The sequence below is a fragment of the Peromyscus eremicus genome, chromosome 13 (genome assembly GCF_949786415.1).
Source record: "Peromyscus eremicus chromosome 13, PerEre_H2_v1, whole genome shotgun sequence".
NCBI lineage: Eukaryota > Metazoa > Chordata > Mammalia > Rodentia > Cricetidae > Peromyscus > Peromyscus eremicus.
In genome coordinates, this window is record NC_081429.1 from 24,623,191 (window position 1) to 24,649,051 (window position 25,861).

At 44.2% G+C, this 25,861-nt stretch overlaps 1 protein-coding gene across 2 annotated transcripts; it reads left to right on the forward strand.

Annotated features, from left to right (window-relative positions):
• Window positions 1-2,905: 2,905 nt before the first annotated feature.
• Window positions 2,906-8,259, forward strand: Zbtb14 (zinc finger and BTB domain containing 14). Of its 2 annotated transcripts, XM_059278208.1 has the most exons (3): window positions 2,906-3,228; window positions 4,357-4,440; window positions 6,709-8,259. In XM_059278208.1, the coding sequence occupies exons 2-3, from the start codon at window positions 4,438-4,440 to the stop codon at window positions 8,053-8,055; spliced, it is 1,350 nt and encodes a 449-aa protein (XP_059134191.1). In that variant the 5' UTR covers window positions 2,906-3,228; window positions 4,357-4,437; the 3' UTR covers window positions 8,056-8,259. The 2 variants fall into 2 exon arrangements, with proteins under 2 accessions (XP_059134191.1, XP_059134190.1); XM_059278207.1 differs by having other exon boundaries at window positions 2,906-4,440.
• Window positions 8,260-25,861: the final 17,602 nt, after the last annotated feature.

The window sequence follows — 25,861 nt, forward strand, 5'->3', positions numbered from 1 at the left end:
ACACACACACACACACACTCTTTTTTTAAAAGATTTATTATGTACACAGTGTTCTGGCTGCATGTATGCCTGAACGCCAGAAGAGGGCACCAGATATCATTATAGATGGTTGTAAGACACCATGTGGGTGCTGGAATTGAACTCAGGACTCTCTGGAAGAGCAGCCAGTGTTCTTAACCTCTGAGCCATCCCTCCAGCCCCACCCCCACATACACACTTAAAAGTAATAAAAAATAAATCATTAAAAGACAAAAATGGTAGCCAGGCAGTGGTGGCGCACACCTTTAATGCCAGCACTCGGGAGGCAGAGCCAGACAGATCTCTGTGAGTTTGAGGCCAGCCTGGACTACAGAGTGAGTTCTAGGACAGGGTCCAAAGCTACACAGAGAAACTCTGTCTCAAAAAAACAAACAAACAAAAAAACAACAACAAAAAAAGACAAAAATGGGGCTTAGTTAGTTTATCCAGTATTTGAACCAGACATGCCTGACTCTAGAACAGGTTTATCCTATGTCAACTCTTCCACCACCTGCTAACACAACTGCTATTGTGAGCATCGAAAGACGTGTGTGGGAGCTGGAACAATAGCTCAGATGTTAAGAGCACTTACTGTTCTTGCAGGGGACTCGGGTTTGGTTCCCAGAACCCACGTGGTGACTAATAATCATCCTGCTCTAGTTCCAGGGCATTTGACTCCCTCTTCCGACCTCCACTGGCACCACACACACACATGTGATGCACATCCATTAAAGCAGGCAAAACACTCACACACAGAAAATTAAAAAAAAAAAAAATGAAGATGTCTATCAAAACACCTTGGGAAATGTTCAACCAGTACTGGTTAATATTACAGCTGAGGCTGAACAGATGTCCTTTAGAAAACAGAGGCAATCACAGTGTTCCTTCATGTTTACTTATGTGCCTGGAACAGGCATTCTTACATCATCTTCCCATAAGTCCACGGTCCTGCCCTAATTTCAGATGTTATTCACGTGATTTAACACAGACTGTTAGAAGTGTGATAAAGCAGCCGAAGTGACTCTAAGGGGCAGGATAGCTCAGCCCAGCTGCCAGTATTGTAGGCTGAACAGAAAATGGGGAGCTAAAGGTTGTGAGCCTGAGGGGAGGTAAAGAACACAAGGTTCAATGGCAAGGGAGCTATAACGTACACGGATGTGCTGACAGCACCAAGCTATCAGATCTCCCCACGGGAGCGTCAAGTGCATGCCGGCTAGAGAGGAAAGCACCTGGGTAAACCCTAGGGCACCGATGGGTCTGGCAGATCCAGAGCTTTGGGGTTGTGCAGTTTGTCCTGGGTGACTGGAATTGCCCCTCTCATTCCAGATCAAAGATGGCACTTCATTTGTTCTGCCAGTGCCTGCTCCCCATAAACAATGCCGCAGCGACATGAACCAAGCCCTTGGCGTCCAGGAACCGCGCGTCTGGGTATCCGGGCGAGTGCACAGTGAGAGACGGTGCCCGGGACACCTGCCCAAAAGCCAGGGCGAGCGCAGCGCCCGAACCGCGCGCGCCCAGGGGCAGTCCTGGCCCACGCACATGCACACGCACGGGAGCGCAGGCTCCCGCGTTCCCGCTGCAGCGCCGAGGCCGGGCGCCGGCGGGAGCCCAGGCGTCGGGAGCTCCAGGCGGGGCGGGTGCCCGAGAACTGAGCTCGAGCATTCGCTCCCCGTGCGGCCGAAAGCCCCGCCCTCGCCCCGCCCATCCCTTCTCCCGCGCGCGGGCTCCGCGCGCCCCATGCCGCGCGCGCGTGCGCGCGCGTGCGCAGGCCAAGGGCCCTCCGCGGGCGGCCCCGTAGACCCAAGGAAAGCGTCGACCCGTAAGGTCCCAGTTTAACCCTTTCCCTGCTCGCTCACTTAAGAGGCCCGATCGGGTTCCGTGCCTGCGCAAGCGGAGGCGCGCCTTCTCCCCCTAGCCCGCACCGCGCATGCACGGGGAGGGGGGGTGGTGGGGGTGTTCGCGGCAGGCTAGATATTCTGTGCTCGTGCAGGAGGAGGGCTGCTACCACCAGGGACGTGCACGATTCCCCCCACCCCACCCCCTCCCCAAACTACAAAAAAAAAAAAAAAAAAAAATCCAAAACACTGCCACCCACCGTGCCCCCGCGTCCATCCCGTCCTGGCCTGCGCGCTGCCGAACGCGGGAGCCCACGGCGAGCGTCTGTGGCTGTATCAGGGTTGCAGGTAAGCGCGGGCCGGGTGCTGAAAGGGCCGGGGCGGGCGCGGGGACGCGGGGGCAGCCGGCGGCGGGCGCGGCGGGGCGGCTGAGAGGAGGCGCGTCCCCGCCGAGCTCGGGCAGCAGCCAGCTGCAGGATGTGGCGGCGCAGCGCAGCGCAGCGCGGTGCGAGCGGGATCGGGCGTGGGCCGCGGTTGGGCGTGGGGGCCGGGCGCCCCGGGGACCGCGCAGGCCAGCGAGCGGGTGGAGGAGAGGCCAGGCGGCGGCCCGCGCGCGCGCTCGCTCGCTCGCTCGCTCTCTTCGCTCGCTCGGCGGCCGAGTTCATGGCCGCCCCGTTCTCCGCGCCGCAGTGCACCGCGGTGGGGGTGGGGACGGCCGAGCCGGGCCCGAGCGCGGCCCGCGGGGCGCCGCCCCTCGCAGCTGTCCTCACCCCCCCCCCCACTCCCCACCCCACCACCCCCACACTCCCCGGAGCAGACGGGACCCCCCGCGCACGCTCCCCCGCCTGCGTCCGCGGAGCTCCGGGGAGCCGGCCGCGCGCCGCCCCCGCCCCTGGCCGCGGGAGGGCGCGGGAGGACCAGACGCGCAGGCCGCGGAGTGCGCGGGGCGCGAGCTCGGGGCTCGCGGGCGGAGGAGCAGGGCGCGGCGCGGCGCGGCGCGGGGCTGCGGAACCGGCCGCATGCCCGCTCCCGTGCTCGTCGCGCCGCCGGGGCTCCTGCGGGCCAAGGAAGAGCCTCGCTCCCGCGCCGCCACCTGGAGAAGTGGCGGACCACGGAAGGGAAAGTGGCCGGGCGCCGGCGGGCGCCGCGGCGCAGGGGAGCTTTTGTTTGGGGAAAGAATGCTCGGGGCTCGCTGCGCTCGGCGGCTCACGGGCTGCGAAATGCGAGCGTGGGCTACCCACGCGCGGGCTGCGCCCCAGGTCCGGTGCCGGGCCCAGTCTTCCCCACTCTCAAGTTGTGCGGTTGCAACAGGGAAGTGGTGTGGCCGCCATTGTCGCAGCTGCTCCGGAATAAGGAGGCGGCTGCGGCTGCTTATGTAAGTTTGCTTTGGGAAAGCCTGGCTCCCTGCTCGGTGAGGGAGCCTAAGCGTTCCCGCGATTTGGAGAACTGCTAGCAAGGAGCTGCTTTATGGTATTGTAGGTGTTGGACTGTGTCTTGTCCCACACCGACTTACACACGTACTGGCAATGGCTATCTTCCGGTTTGACTCATTTGAACTTAGCAATGGGAACATCTCTATAGGGGGAAAAAACACGAGCCGATTGGCCCGTGACCTCCTTTGAAAAAGAAAACACACTAACCAGAAATGAGGAGCTGCACGCTGATATGTTGCCATGGCTACTGTAGGGCCACTCTTCCCCGAGTGCCATGCCCCTTTGATTCCACAGTTAGTGACAGCAGAATTGTCACTAAAGATTCTGAAGGGAGTACCCTCCCCTCAGCCCGACTGCAGGCCCAGGCTGCATCTGGAATACAGGAAGGCTGAGATGAAGAATGGAGCATCCTTAGAAATCCATCTTGCCAGCCCTCACATAGTACAGATGAGAAAGCCTGCTAGTTCAGAGCTCTGTGGTCCCTATTGCAGGAACTTGTTTCGGGTCCTTTGGTGGAGTCTGGCGCCGAGTCTTTGTGTAGGACTGGACAGCCACCTGCTTCTACAGACTTCTGTATTTGTGGGATTAGTGGTCAGTAGAGGATGTTTTTGTTCTTTATTGGTCTGCAGGCAGTAGCAGGATCTCTTTAGATGAGAGTTAAGAATCAAAGAAAATTCTTTGAACCTTCCTATAGGGAGGGATCGAGGGGAAAGTGTGGGCTTTCTCCACTGCAGTCTTTCGGACAGTTTGTCCTTGTATGAACAAAGTAGCGTACTTACCCCTTCCCCTTAACTGCTGGGTGTGTGTCTCCTACAGCCCTTCCTATATTTAGACGTTTATAGATCCTAAAGGGAAATGTGGAGAACTGTGTGCCCAACAGGAAATGGTGGGCCTAAGGAACACACAATGAGGTTTTCAGAATCTGTGTCACCTGCCACACTTGTAGGCCTTGTGTAGAACCAGGCCTGATTACTGCTAGCCCCCCCCCCCCCGTTTCTTCCCAGAAAAAAATGGGTTCATATGCAAGAGGTGGAACAATATCTTACTTAGTCTTTATGTTTTTCCGGTAGATCTGGCTTGCCTCTGATCAGACTTACTCTGATCTGAAGATTTCGGAGTTCAAGGCATTAAGAAAATAGCCTGAATTGTTCATGGTAAGTATGCCTTGAATATTAAGGCTTAGAATATCATTTGGCATTTCATTTAAAATAAGTATCTCCAGTCTAGGGGTATCAGATAAAGGGTAGTGTATTTACTTGATTTAAGCAAGTCCCTGGTCCCCACTGTGTATACACATGCACACGCACGCACGCACGCACGCACGCACATTCTCGTTATACATTTACAGTTCTATTTCCATGAGGACAAAAACTCTTCTCCTCAGACTTATACTTGGTTGAATAAAAGTAAGGCAATTTTTTTTTTTTTGCTAGAAAGTGTAAAACACATTGTTTTTAGATCAATTCTTGAACACAATGGTAGGTCTTTCATGATGGTTTTGAAATTCTTTGCTTTTAAAATACTCCAACACTTACTGAGTACAGGTTGACCCTCCATGTAAGTCCAAAATATTAAAAATCTGAAACTTTTTGAAGACTGATAAGAAGCCACACATGAAAATTCTGTACTGTGAAGTTTTGTTTAAAATACTATTTGAGCCAGGCGGTGGTGGCGCACGCCTTTAATCCCAGCACTCAGGAGGTAGAGGCAGGCTGATCTCTGAGTTTGAGGCCAACCTGGTCTACAGAGTGAGTTCCAGGACAGTCAGGGCTACACAGAGAAACTCTGTCTTGAAACCAAAAAGAAAAAGAAAAGAAAAGAAAAAACAAAACGCCGGGCAGTGGTGGCGCACGCCTTTAATCCCAGCACTCGGGAGGCAGAGGCAGGCGGATCTCTGTGAGTTCGAGGCCAGCCTGGGCTACCAAGTGAGTTCCAGGAAAGGCGCAAAGCTACACAGAGAAACCCTGTCTGGGGGGGGGGGGGGGGAACACAGAAAAAAAAGAAACCAGAAATAAAATATTATTTGAAATACTATATAAATTATCTTCATGCTATGTGTGTAAGGTATGTATAAAATACCAACTAGTTTTATATGTAGGCTTGGACTACCATCCCCAGTTTATCTCATGTATATACGTGTTACATGTATTGCAAAGTCTGGAAAAACCTAAAACTTGAAACCCTTCTGGTCCCAAACATTTCAGAGAAAGGACACTCCACCTGTACACCTGTTGTTGGTGAGACTTTTAACTGGAAGGCGGAAGATTGTCATCCTGTGGCATGAAGCCACTCACCAGTCTCTTCCCAAGGTCTTTTGGGGTCAGATTAAACCTTGACACCCATCCAGGAGTGGCCCAAAACTGCTGTGGAGAGACTGGAAGACCATGCAGACTATGGTGGCTGCGATGCCCTCTCTAGTTCTTTAGTGGCGTTTGTCTCTCCTCTCAAGAAAGTGTAATGCCCTGGCCCTGATGTCATTTTTCCCAGGTCCTCTGTACAGATAGGACTTGAGGATACTTTTTTGTTCTTCTGTGTTTGTGGTGTCTGTATTCATGTCTGCGTGTGTGTGAGTGTGTGTGTGTGTGTGTGTGTGTGTGTGCGTGCGCGTGTGTGCATGGGTATGGCCATTCCTGTGGAGACCCGAGTGAGGCCGACAGGGTGGGAGTCTTCCTTCCTTGATTCCTCGCCACTGTTCACTGAGGCAGGATCTCTCAGTTCAACCTGGAGTTCACTGTTCAGCTAGTAGAGCTAGCCGGCTTTGCGCCGGAATTCCTTTGTACCATCTCAAAATTAGAGGTGACCAACATGTGCCCACCTGCATTTACCCTGGTGCTTGGGGATAGAGCCCCCATACATTTGTGCAAGTGCTTTTACCCACTGAGGTCTGTGGCTCCAGGACTTGAGGATTCTTGTCTCAACCCTGTAACTTAGACTTCAAGGTCGGGCTGTTTATAAGTCTTTCTTTCCTCTGTCTTGGCAGTCTGACAGCATAAGTTTTTAAACCACATTTCCTGGATTTGATTACCACATCTTAAATAGCTGTAGGATGTTGGGCAGCTTCCTAACCCCTTTTATAAGCTGAGGACAGCACCACTGCATAGGACTATTTGTAATTAAGTGTATTGAGACTTCTAAAGTGTATAGAATAGTGCCTGTGTTTTGTCAAAAGCTGACATTGTTATTATAACTAGGAAGCTGTTAGTAAACTGAAAGTACTTCAAAATAGCAATATGGAAATCCCTTGTCTGGGGTCATTCTTTTCTACCTGTTTTTGGACCGTCATTAACACTGATTTTCTAAATTGTTAGGTTCCAAATATTCACAGTATGACTGGTTTTTCTTTTTGGTGGGAGTGGGGGGGGGGAATAATGGGGGAGTACCACACAATAATCAAACTCCTCAAAAAAAAATTTTTTTTGCAGGAGTTTTTCATCAGTATGTCTGAAACCATAAAGTATAATGACGACGATCATAAAACACTGTTTCTGAAAACGCTGAATGAACAGCGCCTGGAAGGAGAATTTTGTGATATCGCCATCGTGGTTGAAGATGTAAAGTTCAGAGCCCATCGGTGTGTTCTCGCTGCCTGCAGCACCTACTTTAAGAAGCTTTTCAAGAAGCTGGAGGTGGATAGTTCCTCGGTCATAGAGATAGATTTCCTCCGCTCTGACATATTTGAAGAGGTCCTGAACTACATGTACACCGCCAAGATTTCCGTGAAAAAGGAGGATGTTAACTTGATGATGTCGTCGGGTCAGATACTGGGTATCCGGTTCTTGGATAAACTCTGTTCTCAGAAGCGGGACGTGTCTAGTCCTGACGAGAGTAACGGCCAGTCCAAGAGTAAGTACTGCCTCAAATTAAACCGCCCCATCGGAGATGCCGCAGACGCCCAGGATGATGACGTGGAAGAAATCGGGGATCAGGATGACAGCCCTTCCGACGACACCGTAGAAGGCACGCCCCCCAGTCAGGAGGACGGCAAGTCTCCCACCACTACTCTCAGGGTTCAGGAAGCGATTTTGAAAGAGCTGGGGAGCGAGGAAGTTCGCAAAGTGAACTGCTACGGCCAGGAAGTCGAATCCATGGAGACTCCCGAGTCCAAAGATTTGGGGTCTCAGACCCCTCAGGCCTTAACATTTAATGACGGGATGGGTGAAGTGAAAGACGAACAGACCCCGGGCTGGACCACGGCCGCCAGTGACATGAAGTTTGAGTATTTGCTTTACGGTCACCATCGGGAGCAGATTGCCTGCCAAGCGTGTGGTAAGACGTTTTCTGACGAAGGCAGATTGAGGAAGCATGAGAAGCTCCACACCGCAGACAGGCCGTTTGTTTGTGAAATGTGTACGAAAGGTTTCACCACCCAGGCCCACCTGAAAGAACACCTGAAAATTCACACCGGGTATAAGCCCTACAGCTGTGAGGTGTGTGGGAAGTCCTTCATCCGGGCCCCGGACCTAAAGAAGCATGAGCGGGTTCACAGCAACGAGAGGCCCTTCGCGTGTCACATGTGTGACAAGGCCTTCAAACACAAGTCTCACCTCAAGGACCACGAGAGGAGACACAGAGGGGAGAAGCCTTTTGTGTGTGGCTCCTGCACCAAGGCGTTTGCCAAGGCCTCGGATCTGAAGAGACATGAGAACAATATGCACAGTGAGAGGAAACAGGTCACCCCCAGTGCCATCCAGAGCGAGACAGAACAGTTGCAGGCGGCGGCCATGGCCGCCGAGGCCGAGCAGCAGCTGGAGACAATCGCCTGTAGCTAGAGGGGAGGATGGGTCAGAAACACTTGGCCTGGGAGGTTGACGCCGAGGTGGCATGGATCATGGTCACCGAACACCTTTGACTGCTTTTGTGGCCACTTAAAAGTGTTGTGCTGGCTGGACCCAAGGCAGTGCTCACTCCAGTTAGGTGATTTTCAAATTTCTCAAGGCAGTTAACGTTCCTACGTCCTGACCAAACAGTTTTTTTTTTTTTGGTTTTGTTTGTTTGTTTGTTTTTTGCTTTTTTTTTTGTGGTGTCTAGTATTCATGTTCCCAGTAAGCTCCCCTGCCCTTCTTTGTGGTTTTAATTTGAAAACCCCTTTGTCCAGTTCAAAGTGAGCGGCTTCTGCTCCGTTCTTAATTTTTCTACACTTGGCCAGGCTGGTGAGTGCACTGCAGAGTAATTGGATAAATTGGTTTCCTAATCGTCCCAATATATGTGACTTACGGTCCAAACAGCAGTTTTAATAACTGGATACAAGAACTTCATGTTGATGCAGAAAACGTTGGCACATGCTGACCCAGAACACTGTATAAGTACAAAACCAAGTTTGGAAACACGGAATGGTGTTAGTTTTATATTTGGTTTGTTGATTTTTTTTTTTTAAATATCTATATATCATTGTTTTTACTGTTTCTGTGGACAATAATGGTTGCTTTGCTGAAGTGTTTCTTCATCCATTGTGATGGCCCCTGTACCCACCCCAGATGCTGCAGCCCATGTGTACCTCAGGGTGAGTGAGACCACCAGGGTGCTGGTAGTGCTGAGACTGAGTTCCTCTTTTGTCCAGTGTGGCCACTCTACCTGTGGGTGTCTGTGGAGTGAACCCGTAGTGAGAGAAGGAGAAAAATCCCTGAGACAAGGTTTTCACAGATACAGAAACCTTGAGATTTCCTAAGTCTTCAAATCCTGAATGATTTCAAAATTGGTTTTGTATTTAAGATCAAAATTAGGACAAGAAACAAAATGCTTCTTGAGATGTCTTTGTAGTTTACGGATGATCAAGCTTTGGGGCTCTCTGCAGCAGCACTCAGTTTCTCCTAAAGAAGATGCTTAAATTTAAGATCTTTGGAATGTGTAAATAGTAGTGTTGGTCCTGTGTGTTTCAAGGAAAAGGACAGCTGCACTTTTTTTTTCTTTCTTTTTTCTTTCTTTTTTTTTTTTTTTTTTTTTTTGCACATTGGATTAAAGTACCTTTCATTGGCATCGAACATCAGACTGTCTTAACTGATATTAAAGATCATCAGACCAAATGTTTATGTTTTCCAAGTATGTTTTATCACTGGCTATGGTTTTTGATAGAGGCTGACTGCCTTTTCATAGCCATAAATCAGAATTATGAACTTTGTTTAAGATCCAGCATACTAAATGTGATTTTAACTATTTCCTTAGGAATATATTGAAACGCCAACAGAGTTTGAATTATGTTCTGTAAGAAAGTACTAGACGATTGTTTTAGGATATGTACAGTTGTAGAAAGTGCCAACTTTTAAAGTTCATGTTTGGTTCTTAAGATTTTCTTTAAAAAAAATACATTAAAAATTTCATTACATGGCTTGCTGTATTATCACCTGCTACTACTATTGTGAGAAAAATTTTATTTTCAAAATTGGTGTATGTGTTATGCCCAAGATTGTCAGATGGGGATGCTACCTTTTAAATTTTCTTATTTATTGGTAAAATGTTTTGGTTTAAAATTAATTATTTTTCCTGAAAGCTCTTTCTTCTGTACTGAAGGCAGCCCTGTCAGTGGGTTTCTATGCTGGTGGGAGGGGGCCGACTGCTGTTCCCAGGCTGTGTTGACCAAAGCAAATGTGAAATCAGCTGACATCCTGTTGATAGCTACTTCAACAAACCATATTTTGGGCCTTTGTTTTTGTATATAAAGAAAATAATATACTTGTCTTGTTCTTGATTGTTTTCTCATGGCATCGTTGTACACATCCAGATCCACACTACCTTAGTCTTGGTTTTATGGAGGTGCAGACTTAACATATAGAATTAGTCCCTATAGAAAGTCTGTAATCGTGTTGGTACCTGGAAAAACAAAGCGGAACTCTCAATACTTTGTCTTAATGTCTTTAGCATTTGAACTATTTTATACAAGAAATGTGTTTGTATTACAGCTTCTACCATGGGTGCTGGGTTCCTGTTGGAGTCTGTGTTTTGTTTAGATATTTTTAGTGACAGTGGGGTCTTAAAATTGCTTTTCTTGGCCCTGAGTAGTAACACTCCCTCTCTCCTCATCCAGCTAGCTCTAGTCACCCACTAGGTAGTAAACATCATGTTACATTTCCCAAGGGACTCTCCAGAGGGAGATGCCAATGCCTCCTGAAAATCTGCAGCGAGAGTGGAAGGGGAATCCTAAGTATTGGCATTGTGACCTTCCCATCAGTACCAATTCTTTCTGTACAAAGTGAATGTCCACAGACATCATGTTGACTCTCGTGCTTGACTCCATTCTATTGGCATTGAGTTAGAAGGTGAATATTAGAAACTGTAAGTTAGGGTTAGTGCTAGCTAGTCTTCTATGACTAAAAACAGCCAAGAGAGTTGGCCGTTGGTGGCACAGGCTTGTCATCCCAGCTACTCAGGAGGCTGAGGCAAAATCACGAGTTCAAAGCCTGCCTGTGTGCCTAAAGAGTGCCTAAAGAATTCAGGACCACTCTGAGCAAATGAGTGGCAGGGATATGGCACAGTAGCAAAGTGCTTGCCTATCATGCATGGAATCCAGTCCCCTATACTGAGGGATTGTGGGGTGATAGGGCACAGATTCAAACACATTTTTAACTGCCCTGAACCTGGACTGCTTTGCTTTTAAGGTGGTATGGATTTCTACCTTACATACCATGAAAATTATGTAACACTGAGCCCAGTACTCAGCTCTCTAGGTGTACCAAAAATATTTCCTGGGTTTTTTTTGTTTTGGGACAGGGTGTCACTCTGGCTTGGCTGGCCTCAAACTCAGAGATCTGCCTGCTTTTGCATACTCAGTGTTGGGACTACAGGCATGTGCCAACAAATCCCACCATGTCAAGGAAGTTCTCGGTAGACACAGAAATAGGGTGTGTGTGTGTGTGTGCGCGTGCGTGCGCGTGCGTGCATGCGCACGCCTCTCAATTCTATAATTGCTCACTCTGGATTGTAGACTGATACCTCCTTTAAAGAGTTCATAACTGAAAATATCTACAGAAGCTGTGTTTCATCTTGACATTTATAAGCTGCCCATTCACAGTTTTGTTCTTACAAACATATTCATCCTAGAATTTTCTTTGGTTTCATAATCACCCATCAGTTGTCCATTTTTAAGTAGGTCATTGGCATGTAGACAAGTGTACACCCTGGTTTGGTTGACTTCCAAACCTACTTTGGAAACATGACGGCACAGCCAGAATTGCAGTTTTGAGAGCCATATGTGAAGTCATCCATTTAGAAAATATTTTTATATAACGCTTTTCTAAAGTGAGTGTTTTTCAGACTACACTAGGCATTAGCCTTCCTGGGTTGCATAAATTCCAAGAGTATCTGTTGTTTCCTTGCTGAAAGGATTAAGACTACCATCCCAGAACTTTTTATCTTAGTTCTGGAGTTTTCTATTTGCTTTTATTTAGAGGATATTTTCATTAATCCTACAGGAAACCACTCTGTGAAGTAGGTTAGTGTCCATGTACAGACTGATTGAATGCCTGATATTTACATTTCCAGGCATTGGACTAGGTGCTGGGAATGCAGCAGTGAACAGGACTGACTGTGTTCCTGCTATCCAGAATGACTGCCTCACTTTTCCATACTTCGCAAAATTCTACAGACTTTAAAGTAGTGTAGCCACCACAGATGTGCAAAATTTTTTCTGCTGGTTAAATAATTTTCCTTAATTTCCTTGGTCGATGTGTATTTGAGGCCTGAGAGATGGCTCAGTGGGTAAGAGCACTGGCTGCTTTTCCAGAGTTCAATCTAAAGTAGTAGCATATGGCAGCTCACGCCTTTAATCTCTTGGAAGGTGGAGGCAGGCAGATCTCTGAGTTAGAGGGCCACCCTGGCCAACAGAGCAAGTTCCAAGATGGCCAGGGCTACACAGAAAAACCCTGTCTTGAAACAATAACAACAAAATATTTGATTCCCTGCCCAGTTTATATCAGTCCTATTCCAAAATACAGAAACAAATTCAGCTTTAAAATCAGATATAATTGACATGAATTATTGACCTTAAACAGAATGACAGACCCAGAAGTTGGGGTGTTTACACTTAATTGAACAGAGCATATGAGCACCTTTCCTAAATCCAGGAATGCTTTGGCTATTCTGTTCCCCATACAATTGAATGCTTGGTCTCAAGTTGGTGGAACTGTTTGGGAACAATTAAAAGATGTGGCCTTGTTGGAGGAGGTGTACTACTGGCAGGGGTTGGGAGAGACTGAGGTTTCAAAAGCCCAAGCCATTGCCAGTTAGCTCTCCCTCTTTGCCTCATGCTTGTGGATTGTCTGTGAGCTCTCAGCTACTGCTCCAGCACCATGTCTGCCCACATGCTGCCATGCTCCCTACCGTGATGGTCATGGACCTTACTACCCCCAAATTAAATGCTGTCTTATATAAGCTGACTTGGTCATGATGTCTGTCACAGCAATACACTAAGGCATATATCTATGGTTTGAAATGCCTCCTTCCTGCTCCATTTTCCCAAAATCCTGACCTAGTTCAGGGTTACAGTCTTCTTTTCCTTCTCTAGATGTGTATGGTTATCAGTTTCCTTTGTGTATGAGCGTATGAGCACGCGTGCACAGGAATGTGAAGACCAGATTTAGCTGCTCTCCACCTTGAGTGTTTTATAATAGTTAATACAAGAAGCATTGTCAAAAGAGAATGAAAGAAAGACTGTCCTAGGAAATATGAAGGGACTGCTAGGAAATAACATAAAGGTATCATGTGCACATCTCTAACACACGCATCCATGTCCCACTCTTACCTGTTACTACTCTCTTCACTCAAATGAACACAATCATGAAACAAATGAGCAGAATTCTTTTGTTTTGTTTTGTTTTTCGAGACAGGGTTCCTCTGTGTAGTTTTGGTGCCTGTAATGGATCTCGCTCTGTAGACCAGGCTGGCATTGAACTCACAGAGATCCGCCTGGCTCTGCCTCCTGAGTGCTGAGATTAAAGGCGTGTGCCACCACTCCCCTGCATGAGCAGAATTCTAAGCTCAAAGCACAAAGGAGAAAAGAAGGTACAGACCTGATAAGTCGCGGACCCTGCTCTTAAGAATTTAGTCTGGAAGGAGAGATAAGTGCGTCTCTTCATTTAGCTAAAATTCCTACTTAACAAAGCAAGAAGATAAGTGCCCTGGGAGAAGTAGAGGTCAGTGTCCTGGAAGCCCAGACTGGTCTGCACTGGATGCTGTTTATTTGTTTTTGGCGCTGAAGAGGTCTGTGCCTGCTGAGCAATCTGTCCTCTGCTGACTTAGCATGTTTACACTAAAATCTGTGATTTGTTCCCCATAAGAATATTTATTTTGAACTTGCCTCTTGTATTTCTCATGGTTCTCTAGAAAAACAGAACTGATAGAATGAAAATGTAGCTACACAAACAGAATGTGTTAGAGTGACTTACAGGTTATGGTCTGATTTTCCTAAAATGCTGTCTCTCAATGGAAAGTTCAAAAATCCTGTAGCTCAACCCACGAGGTTGGATGTCTGAACTGGTCTTCAGCATGCACCAGAATCCTGAAGAAGGAGGCTCTAATGCCGTTGGAAGGAATGGAGTTGCCAGCCAGCGTGAGGGCGAGCAGACAAAGAGAAAGCTTCCTTCTTCTGTGTCCTTTATATAGATGGCCACCAAAAGTTTTGGTAAAGATTTAAGGTAGATCTTCCCACCCCAAAAGATCTGGATTTAGGGTGGGTCTTCCATTTTAAATAATTCAACCAAGAAACATTCCTCTTTTGGTTTTACTCAATCACTGGGCAAGCTTCAGTGAAATATTCCACTATTAGGATAAGAATTTGTACTGTATCAAGCTGATAATTGAAAAAAATAAAATAATTGAAAAAAAGAAAGAAAGAAAAAAGAAACATCCCTCACAGTTGTACCCAGCAGCTTGGGTTTTAGTTAATGCCAGATGTGGTCAAGCTGATAAACAAAAATAGCCATCACATTTCTCTATGAACTCAAGCTGTTATGATTTAATATTTAATAATTTTATGAAATTTAATATTTAAATTAACTTTTAATATTTAAAATTAACATTTAATATTTAAATTAACTTTCAGTCATTACACTGTTAACATTTGTCTTTATTATATATTTTTATTGTTTTAATTTTCTAGGCTCACATAAGTCCCATGAGAGAAAAATGTGTATGTATACACATATATGATCTATGTTTATTTTCTTTAAGTATAATGCTATTCATTTCCTTAGAGGATGAAATTAAATAATAATTTTAAAAGGACATTTGTAGTTCATTTGTGGATAATGAAAATGGTGATTTTCAAATTCATTCCAGCAAGTTCATGTAATAGACTTTCTTAGAATACCACATATTTGTTCTACACATGACATGAGAGCTCACCCTCCTCACCATTTCGGGGAAGGGACCTGCCAAATGTCTGCTGTCTAACCAGACCCAGGCGTGTCAGAACAGAGACAAGACCTGATTCAGGAAACTAACCAGCTGACCAGAGAAACAGAGTGGGTCCCATCGGGATCTAGTCGCATCCCAGAGAGACGATAAATCAAGACACTTGCCACTGGCCAGTTGTGGGCAGTGAGGCAGACAAGCTTCTGCATGGAGCATTGTGGAACATTCTGTTTTAGGAGTTTGAGGAAATAGAAGTCAAGACAGTTAAGGACTGATTAACCCTTGATACATCAAGGAAAAACCAGAGCTGGAACAGTACCTCAGGCAGTAAAAACAGATTTTTATTTAAGCGTACTGCAATCATCGATAAGAGAGTTCAGGACAGAAATGAACTGGGCTTGAAGGCTTGAAGGGAGTTTACTGCAAAGGACCAGAAAACAGGCCACAGACAGAACATGCTGAGAACAGGCATCGGGTCCAATGTACCTGTGGTCCAAGGGCTGAGAATTACTTCAGGAAACTGCAAAGCAGGCAGAGGATAGGCCTCCTATAGGAAGCTGTCACCCAGCAAAAAAACTAGCCTCACCATTCTAATAATGTATGTCAGTCACAGCTAAATCTACAGGCATAAATTTCCTGTCTTTTGTTTCCTTTCTTATATAAATTATCAAATGTCTTCAGTCAAGGCAGAGATTGAGAATTTCTCTATTCCCCCAGTTCTGGTCAAAACTGTAAATAAATTAATTTTTTAAAATCAATCCCTGTTCCCCATTTTTTTTTTTGTCATTTTGTTTTGTTTTTCAGTAGAGCAGCAATCTAAACTGACCAAGTAGATTCTTGCTCTAGCCAGGACAGGGTGGATGGACATCCCCTGGGGGTTGGTGAAACTGAAGATTAGATACTGTGCTTGGGGATTCTTGGGAAACTGGTTTAGTAAGGTTCTTAACAAGGAAGTGTGCTTACCTAGGAGAATCAAGTGTCATGAGACTGACCTAAGTGTGCTTAAAGTGATTTAGAAGAAACTCAAAGCCATAGAATTGATGTCATAAAAGAGTGACTGATGGATTTTCTTAGGAGACAGTAAACCACACAAAGTAGAAGGTAGCTAAGGGAGCACTGCCTCTAAAATGCCCCACAGACAAGTAGTGTGTTAGCCAGGTCTGTTGGAGACAAGCAACATTTACAAGGTTAAGATGTAAATGCTTGTTCACCAGGACTGGCCAGCTATTGGACCCATCCCCAAAGAATATGCCTCTGGCATGCTCAGGGGGACAGCACAGGATCACAACAAATTTAAGTTCTGGGCTCCCATAAAGCCCGCTGTTCTCTTCTTGAGAAAGACATAGTTCTGCCAGATGGGCAAGACAGCCCTGGGTAGTAGCTTTCCAAAAAGAACAACACAGGTGTACTTAAGAAATATCGCATCATCTTTGCGGAGTATATCTCCCATCTGTCCAAGTGGCCAGACTGACAGTCTCCTGTCTCTGTTTAAATTGTTTGAAGTGTAACTTGGGGCCAGGATCTAAGGGAGATTTAAAGATGACAGTGTACGTAAAACACATAAGCCTAAGGTGAATATAAGTTATTAAAGTTTGCTGTCCCAGCCCAGCTCTTCCTTGGGCATTAGCCCCAGCCAGACAAGCACTATTAAGAGCCTTTTCTTCAGTTCTATTGTTCTGGGTGATTTCTCACAGGGAAGCCATGGTATTTCTAAAACAAAGTAAGGAACCCTAGTGGTAAAATAGACTTAAACTAATTGGCACAGAAAAATGCTTTCTTAACAGAACACCAATAATACAGGCACTAAGAAACACACACGCACATATATAAAACCTCATGAAACTGAAAAGCTTCTTTATGACAAAGGACACCATCATTTGGACAAAATGGCAGGACACAGAATGAGAAAATATCTTTATCTGATGAAGGGTTAACATCTAAAATATACATAAAAAAATTTAAAAAACTAGACATAAAGAAAACAACCCAGTTTTAAAATCGGGTGTATAACTAAATGGTTCTCAAAAGATGAAAAGCAAATGACTGAGAAACACAAAAAATGTCAAACATCCCTAGTCATCAGGGAAATACAGATCAAAACTGTAGGAGTGAGGTACCTGCCCTCAGCCCCTACACAGGGTTCTCTGAGAAATGCTTCCCAGGAGCAAGGGAAAAGTGAAAGATTTCCGTAATAACTTCACACACACAGGTCGATGCTCTTCATTCTGTGTGCTCTTTATTGTTGTGTTCTTTGTTTCTTCCATCTTTATTCTCCTCTACATCTTTATTCTACTACATCTCTATTCTACTCATTATAAATTCCCAAGCATACACACACACACACACACACACACACACACACACACACACACACACACATATATATATATATATAAATCCATTCATTAACAACCTGTTAGTAAAAACTACAAAGTCAACTCTCAGGGACAAGTATTCTGATAAGAGTCACATTTGGCAAAGACTTGGTCAGCTTAATTGGTGATTGACAACAGCTGTAGGTTGTAAAAAGTCCTGGCTATCTCTTAAAGGGATAGCTACCAAGGTTACAAGGAAAGAAATTAAACCAATGAGAGATTTAAGGAAAAGGCAAAGAATATGTGTACTATTTTATGTGATTAATAATATAAACAGTTGGTCTACTAAGCCTAAAATCTTGCATTAAAAACTGGTGTAGAAATAAATACAAAGTGTTAATTGTTTTTTTGAATCAAAGTGGCGAGGTACCAGTGGAAGAAGCTTAGGGCAAGATAGCTGCTATTGATGTCTTGAAGGACTATGATATACCAAGGCCAGACACCTGCACTATCGCGTCTGGTTCGCTATAATTCTTCTGAAGGGTTTTGATCCAACAAGGATCAAATTGCACCTGCAATTCTGTACTGTGAAAGTTCTATGAGGACACTTTGTCTGGCCAATTTGCCTTATCAGTGGCTAAAGATAGAGAACAAGACCTCTAAGTGTCTATAGTACACATGAAACAATAGACCTAGTATGAAGCATATTTAATATGTTTCTATTCATAAAAATTGTACAGTTAAATAAGAAACTACCTTCTTGACTGTCCACAATTATGTGTGCCCATAGGATTGAGATGTAATCATGAGATTACATGTACACATTACATGAAAATGCGTGGTAAATGGGGAGATATCATAGCTGTTCTTAAGGAAGGAATGCAGTTCTTAGGGAAGAAATGAAGTGGCATACGAGAGAAACACAGACAAGGAGCAACTGGTCATTTATGGTCAGTAACTTCATGGCTTTGCCAGGTGGGGCTTCCCATCAAAGAGTCATTCATTTTGTGGGTTGATATATGAACATCAGTTATCACCTGCTGTATACTTTCATGGCCCTCAGCACAAAACTACTTTGATATTTCATCTTATACCAGTCAGATTGGCCAAGATCAATACAACAAATGACAGCACATGTTGGTGAGGTTGTGGAGTAAGGAAAACACTCATCTATTGCTGGTGGGACTGCAAACTTGTACAGCCTCTATGGGAAGCAATTTGGAGGCTCCTAAAGACATTGGGAATAGATCTACCTCAAGATCCAGTTATACCACTCTTGGGTGTATACCTGAAAGATGCTTCATCCTACCACAGAGACACATGCTCATCCATGCTCATTGCTGCTCTATTCATAATAACCAGAAATTGGAAACAGCCTATGTCTCTATCAGCTGGTGAATGGAGAATAAAAATGTGGTACATTTGCACAATTGAACATTATTGAGCTCTGATCAAAAAAATGGAATCATGAAATCTGCAGGTAAATGGATGGAGTTGGAAAAAAATCTTCCTGAGTAAGGTAACCCAGGCCCCCAAACACAAATATTGTATATATTCTTTTATATGTGGATATTAGCTTTTAAGCGTTTGGTAGGTATGCTGTAGCCATAGGTATACAGTAAGGGACTGGGGTTGGGGAGGACCTACAAGGGAATGGGGATTAGAATACACAGTTATGGAAAAACAGGAGAGATTGGAGTGGGAGAATTAAATGGAGAGGGGAGAGAAAAGGGGTACAAGGGAGGGACCACAGGAAGGGATAGTTAATACTAAGGACCATATGGAAATCTACTACTGTAGAAGCCTCTTAAAACATATACATACCTGAAAGAAGCCAAGTGGAGTCAAAAATAATGGAGGAGACAAAGCCCCAACTAGACCTCTTTGCCATCAAGTGAAACCTATAGTGCCAGGAACTGGTTATATCTAGTTGAGTCATTGACCAAAGGGACCCAAATGAAGCCTCCGAACATCTCAGGCTATTGTCAAGGCTATTGGTTGCTCTCCACAAACTTATGGCAAGGTCCTATTGCTAAGGACAACACTTACATCTCTCATTGAATATGAAGAAGTTGAGCTGGTGCCTAACTAGACTACTGACTAGTCACCCTACTGACTAGTGTACTAGTTTTCATGATACTGGAAGGTACTCTGCACAGTACCAAGGGAGAAAGATAAATACCAACTCAGCTACAAATCCTGAGATCTACATATGATGTGCTGGTGCAATAGTGGTGCAGACACTGTGTGAGTAACCAACCACTCTCTGATTGGATGTAAGGCCCACTCCATGAGATGGAACCCATGCCTGACACTGCTTGGGTGGTGAAGAACCTGAGACTAGGTAGGCCATAGGCCTCAGGTAAAACCAAATACTTCTGTTCTGCTCAAGGGGCACAGCAATAAATGATCTCTAACGACATTCTGCTGTACCCATAGACCAGTATCTTACTCAGCCATCAGCAAAGAAGCTTCATCTTCCAACAGATGGAAAAAAAAATACAGAGACCCACAACCGGACAATGGGCTGAGAGTGGCATGCTTTGGAACACTCAGTCCTAAATGGGACATGTTTATCTAAGCCCCCTTCCCACAGGGCTTACTCAGGCAGCTCTACACAAGTAAAGACAGAAAGATTGTAAGAGTCAGAGGGGATGGGTGACACCAAGCAAACAGTATCTTCCAGACACAACAGGACTGAAACACAGATGAACTCACAGAGACTGTGAAAGCATGCAGAGGGCCTGCCTACGCAGGTTCAAGTCAGACTGGGTCTCAGTGCTGAGAGGTGGGGATGTCAAGAAGAGTTCCCATACTGAATCCAGAAACTATCTCCAATTTAGAGATGCTTGAAAAGGAAAAAGTAGGTTTATGTGATGGAATCCCACTCAATGGGTATAGAAAACACATTAAGGTGTGGGGCTTATGCCCAGCAGTAGCTGGTCAGCACTAACCTAATTCAGTGTTGTTTTTCTAGTTTTTTTGTGTATTGCTCTGTTTGGGTATTTTTTTTATTACTGGTCTTTTGTTTGTATATTATGGTTTCCAATTTTGTGGTTTTTTGTTTTGTTTTGTTTTTTGGGGTTTTTTTTGTTTTTTTGTTTTTGTTTTTGTTTTTCGAGACAGGGTTTCTCTGTGTAGCTTTGAGCGTTTCCTGGAACTCACTTGGTAGCCCAGGCTGGCCTCGAACTCACAGAGATCTGCCTGGCTCTGCCTCCCGAGTGCTGGGATTAAAGGCGTGCGCCACCACCGCCCGGCTTCAATTTTGTGTTTTTATGAGTCTTATTTTGTGTCTGTGTTTCTCGTGCGTCTTCGTTTTGTTTGCTTTTTTCCTTTTCTTGGTTCCTAGGGGGAGAAAGATGGCATGGAGTCCGATGGATGGGAAGGCTGTGGAAGGAGATGAGGGAGTAGAAACCACAAGTAGAATATGTTGTATAGATTTTCAATAAAAACATAATTACAACCCCCCCCCTTTAATCTCTCTCGTGTCCCCTTCCTCGGTGGTCCCAGGCATGCCTTCTCAGATCCATAGCTTTTTCTTGATTGCTGTTACATATGTGTGCAAATAAGTAAATCTGAAATTTTGTGTTTGATTAAATAATCAATTAATGAGTGAGTGTTCCTAAGTGTGTGTCTTAGTGCTTATGTAGAGGTCGAGGACAACGTTCAGGGGTCAGTACTCTCTTACTATGTAGGTTGCAGGGATCAACCTCAGGTCTCCAGGCTTGGCAGCAAGCACTCTTAATCTCCGAGCTGTCTTGCTGACCCGTGATTACATTCTTCTTTCCCCCACAAACTGTTAATCTCTCAGTGCCTCTATCTTAAAGACCTGTGGCATAATCAGGCTTAAAGAGTGCATCACCGAAATTTTTGAATCTGACATCCTCAAGTGGAGTCCAAGACTTTCTATTCTTAGCAACATAACTTTTCAAACACACATAACTTTTCAAACTGCTGATCTATAAAATAATTTCTAGTGGAATGGAAATACATATGATGGTAGACAGATTACACCTGCCTTGTTAAGTAGAACCAAAGCCTTGGAGTAATGTTGGTGTCTCAGTCTAGGTGATAGAAAGTCCAGGACTTAGCCTTCACAACTAGCTGGGATGGATGTGAGCACAAAGTCTATATCACCTGAAATAGTCCACTATTAGTTGCTATAATAAAGTACTCAAGTCTGAGTACATTATAAAGACAACAGAGTTCTATAGCATACAGTTTTAGTGTCTAAAAGTCCAGGATTATGTAAGTGGTGAAGTCTCATGGTCCTTTATATTCCTGGTAACATTTTTTAAATTGTTTATTTCTTTGATTTGGTTTAGGAAATTGTGAATTTTACTTATTGGACAAGATATTTCTACATTTCTTAAACAATATTGAACTTTAGGATATAAATAATTTACTTAAAAGAAGTTTGATCTTTTAAGGCTTAGAACTTTCTTGGGCGGGGGCTTGGGGCAGGGGCAGGGGCAGCACAGCTTTGACTCCAGGGTGAATGTGGCCCTTCTGAGGCAGCAGCCTTTTGTGGATTCTCCTTGAAGAAAAGCATCTCTAGATGTAAGCTAGAAAATGTGGGGCTCCCTTTGTTTATTGCTTCTCATATATCACGTCTCTATTTTGTGCAGTCTCCCTCAAATTTGGCTTGTCTGATAATTTTCCTATGGTTGTACGGAGGCTGTAGGTTTGGGGAGAGAAGTTCCATTTGTTTAGATGAAATGCTGTGGTCATCACGTTTTATGGAGGGCACATGTTATCAGCAGGACTTAGCATTGACGATGCTGGTCAGATTTCCTCATTGTGGGTCGATTCTGGCCCATTTTTGTATACTGTATCGTTTGGAAGCAGGTGACTCTGCACCACCCACACTCATGCTCCCTCCACAACGGAGTATCTGTATAAACTATTTAAAATTCTTTATGATATGAGATGACACTTTTCCTATATCATGTACTGATTCGATCATTGATTGGCATGGGTATGGACATGCAGATGCTTATTTTGCTCTGTGATCTATGACCCAGCATTGCACTTGTCTTGTCACTCAGCTTGTTTCGGGTTTCTCAGCATAGCACTCTGACCCACGTGACCCCCCCAACTCCCACCACACCTCTTTCCTTTCAGAAGCACTCTATGTTGTAGGTTCAGCTTGTGCATTTTTGGCTTCATCTTCAAAATAGCAATCTCTAGAAGAGGCCCTGATTCCTTTTATTGAAGAACAGTATTGGATACCAAGATCTGGGTGGCCCATCAGCTCTTTAAAAGTATTTTTTTGGCCGGGCGGTGGTGGTGCACGCCTTTAATCCCAGCACTTGGGAGGCAGAGGCAGGCGGATCTTTGTGAGTTCAAGGCCAGCCTGGTCTACAGAATGAGATCCAGGAAAGGCGCAAAGCTACACAGAGAAACCCTGTCTCGAAAAACCAAAAAAAAAAAAAAAAGTATGTTTTTGAGTTCTGGGAACATTAATAACATTTTATAATTACTTCCTAAATTTATATATTTTAACATTCATCAGTGATCCACATTAGACTATTTATAATGGCATTTTGAAAAGAAATACTTAAAGTAACAAGATTATACAATTGAGGATGATAAAATTTACTTAATCAAAACTTAATTCAACTGTAGTATAGTTTCCTCAGAATCCAGTAATCAAGTTTCCTCAGCTGTATTTTTGGACATGAATAATGTCCATTTTGAGCATTAACTGATTATACTTAAAAAGAAGAAAATGTTTGAGTTTTGAAGTTATATTAAATGAGTAAGCACAGAATCGCATATTAAGAAAAGAATGATTAATTTCAAAGCAAAATTTAACTTGTGTGTCCATAATTAACATGCATTTGCTATTTCACTTCTGGTCTGTTTTCAGGCTACTTCATCTATTATTAGTTTAGTGGTAACTCCTCAAGCAGAACTAATTCCAAGCCGAGTGTGCAGATTCCACAAAGAAAATGTGAATGAACACTTGAGAGCAGGCAAAGCAGAGTGAGCCACTGCTCAGAGATTAGCAGAGTTTGAGTAGGACGTGCTCAAGGGTGTTGACTCTCCCGGTCAGCGATCCTTGACTTCTAGAATTATGCTCCGCAACTGCAGCCCATCCTTCTTCTGAGGCTCCTGACTCTCTCAACCATCACTACAGTGTTCTCCTGCCATTTATTAGTGTTGTGTCTTTTACTATACTGGGTTCTTTTGTTATTAAACTATTTTCATAATGAATGAAGCTATTTAAGGTCTATAATTTCTTGAATTCTCTTTTTATCAATCAAGGTCTTAGCATTCTCAGGCTTCTTCTAGAAGGCAACTGAATATTTCTAGGTGAAGTTTATATTCAGATAAATGACTTGCTATGTTGCTCTGTGATTTTGGCAAATATAAATACTGGATTTAGTATTAGAAATCATGATTCACATCATTGCAGTTGTTCTGCATTCTTTATGATACTGTTTTACTTTCTAAAGTTGAAGACTCATTTAAATATTCTGTTTTTGAACCATGTACTAGTTTCCTAGGATGGCAGTAACAAAGTCAAAATCAGTGTTTAATTAAAAAACAAATACATTCTTTCACTATTCTGGAGGCTACTTCAGGGTGTAAGTAGGGCAGAGTTCACTCAGTGCTCTTAGTAATCTCAATTTCTCGTGCCTGATGACAATATTTGGCTCCCTGAATTTGAAGCTCTATCACTCAGTTTCTCCCTTTCTTATCAAAAGGCTTTTTTTTCCCCTTATGATTCTCTGTGCTCTCTCTTGTCTTAGAGTTTTATTGCCATGAAGAGATACGATGACCATAGCAACTCTTAAAAAGGAAAACATTTAATTGGGGCTAGCTTACAGTTTCAGAGGTTTAGACCATTATCATCATGGTGGGAAACATGGTGGCATGCAGGCAGACATGGTGCTGGCAAAGGAGCTGAGAGTTCTACATCTTGATCCACAGGCAGCAGAAGGAGAGACTAAGTACTGGGCATAGCTAAAGCACATGAGACCTCAAAGCCCGCCCCCAAGTGACACACTTCCTCCAACAAGGCCACATCTACCCCAACAAGGCCACACCTACTAATAGTGCCACTCCCTTTGAGGCAAACATTCAAACACATGAGTCCATGGGGGCCATACCTATTCAAACCACCACATCTCCTTTTCTAATAAGGATTTGAACAGAATTAGATTTAGGGCCTACCTTAGTTGATGTGATCACATCTTAACTCATTGCATCTGCAAAGGTATTTCCATGTCTTGCCTTGAAAGATGAATTCTAGGGACACTATTAACTAACTATAGGTCCTTTCTAATACCCTTTCTCTTGTTTTCACAGTTTATTTTTTTTTCCCTGTACAATAATCAGCTACCAAATAAGCAATGGGTTAGCTGGGTTCTTAGTTGCCATGGCTGACCTTCCACAAAGTCGTTCCTTGTTACATTTTTCTCAGAACTCAGAAATGATAAGGCCATCAACAACTTGTGCAGATGCACTGTTTATCTCAAGCATGCTTATAAGTCAGGCTTCATAGATTTTCTTGGAGTCTTTGCTTGTCTTCTTTAATTGTCTTGCTCTTTGGGGGCTTGCCAAACTTTAAAGGTTAGTGAATGTATTTTTCATAACTTTAAATGAATATTTTCATTTCCAATAGGATTTTTGCAGATGGAAAATAACATTACCTTTTCTCATTTTTAAACAACTGGACGTTCTCTTTTCTTTGTATTTTCATGCAGATATTTATGTCTCTGAACAAAGAGCTGGCATTGAAAGACAATGTCCAGTGAAAGAGTGATGGGCCACAAGCGATGTGATATCATGAAGATGATGATGTGACTGTGGTATCAAAGTGAAGAAAGAATTGGAATTTTAACAATGTCCCCATCATCAGAGTCCAAAAGTAGACTTCCGAGTGTGTTCAGGTAGATCTAGTGAGCTTTTCCGGGATTTTTAAAAGTATCTATAATCGATGTGACCAATGGACTGGAAACAAGGAAAGATGGATGTGGTTAGAAGGCCACAGGCATGGTGCAACCCCACAGTGTAGCCACAAACACAAAGGAACCAAGACAGGAAGTGTGACACTGTGTTCACTCAATTTTTATCAGCGTAAGAAAACATCTGACCAAACAAGTTAGAAGAAAGATTTATTTTGGATCTTTGCAGAGATTTCAGCCCACGGTTGCTTGGCCACATGCAGCTGGATAGTTATGTGGTAGCAATAGTATATTTCTACCTCATGGCATCATGGAAGGGAAAGAACAAGAGAGCATGTGAGAGAGATTAGTCTACACAGCCCTCAAGGACACACTTTCTATAAATAAGAATGGGGGGGTACTCAATAACCAAGACATAATATTCTATCCCTGACCCCCAGAAGGTTCATTGCATCTTATAATATAAAATGTATTTATGTATGCAGCCCATTTTCAGGCATCTCCGTAATCTTAACAGTTACAGCATGATTCAAATTCCAAGCTCAAAGTCTCCTCTGAGGCTTGAAGCAAACTTATATATAGCTTTAAGGCACTGTAAAACCAAAACCAAGTTACAGACACTCAGCATAAAGTGGGACAGAATAAACATATCACCTCCAAATGGACAGAACCAAACCAGTAGGACAAATAGCAAATCTTGTAGGCACACATAGGGCATTTTGGCCACATTATGTCATGATGTGGGCTTCGGTGGGCTTGGACAGCCCCATCCCTGTACAGCCTTAGTGACTGCAGTCCATGTGGCCTCTCTACTAGGCTGGCTGTGCTTGACACCCATAGCTTCCCTATAGTCTCCACTCTCGGCATCTCAAATGTGCCAAGGTCCCCAGTGTAGCTTGGGTTCCACCTTTAGAGCCTCACATACTCAAGGGCACCCTGCAAGAATCCTGAATCTAATGCATGTTGTGTGCCCTCCCTTGTCTTCCTCTGAGATCTAGAAGGAG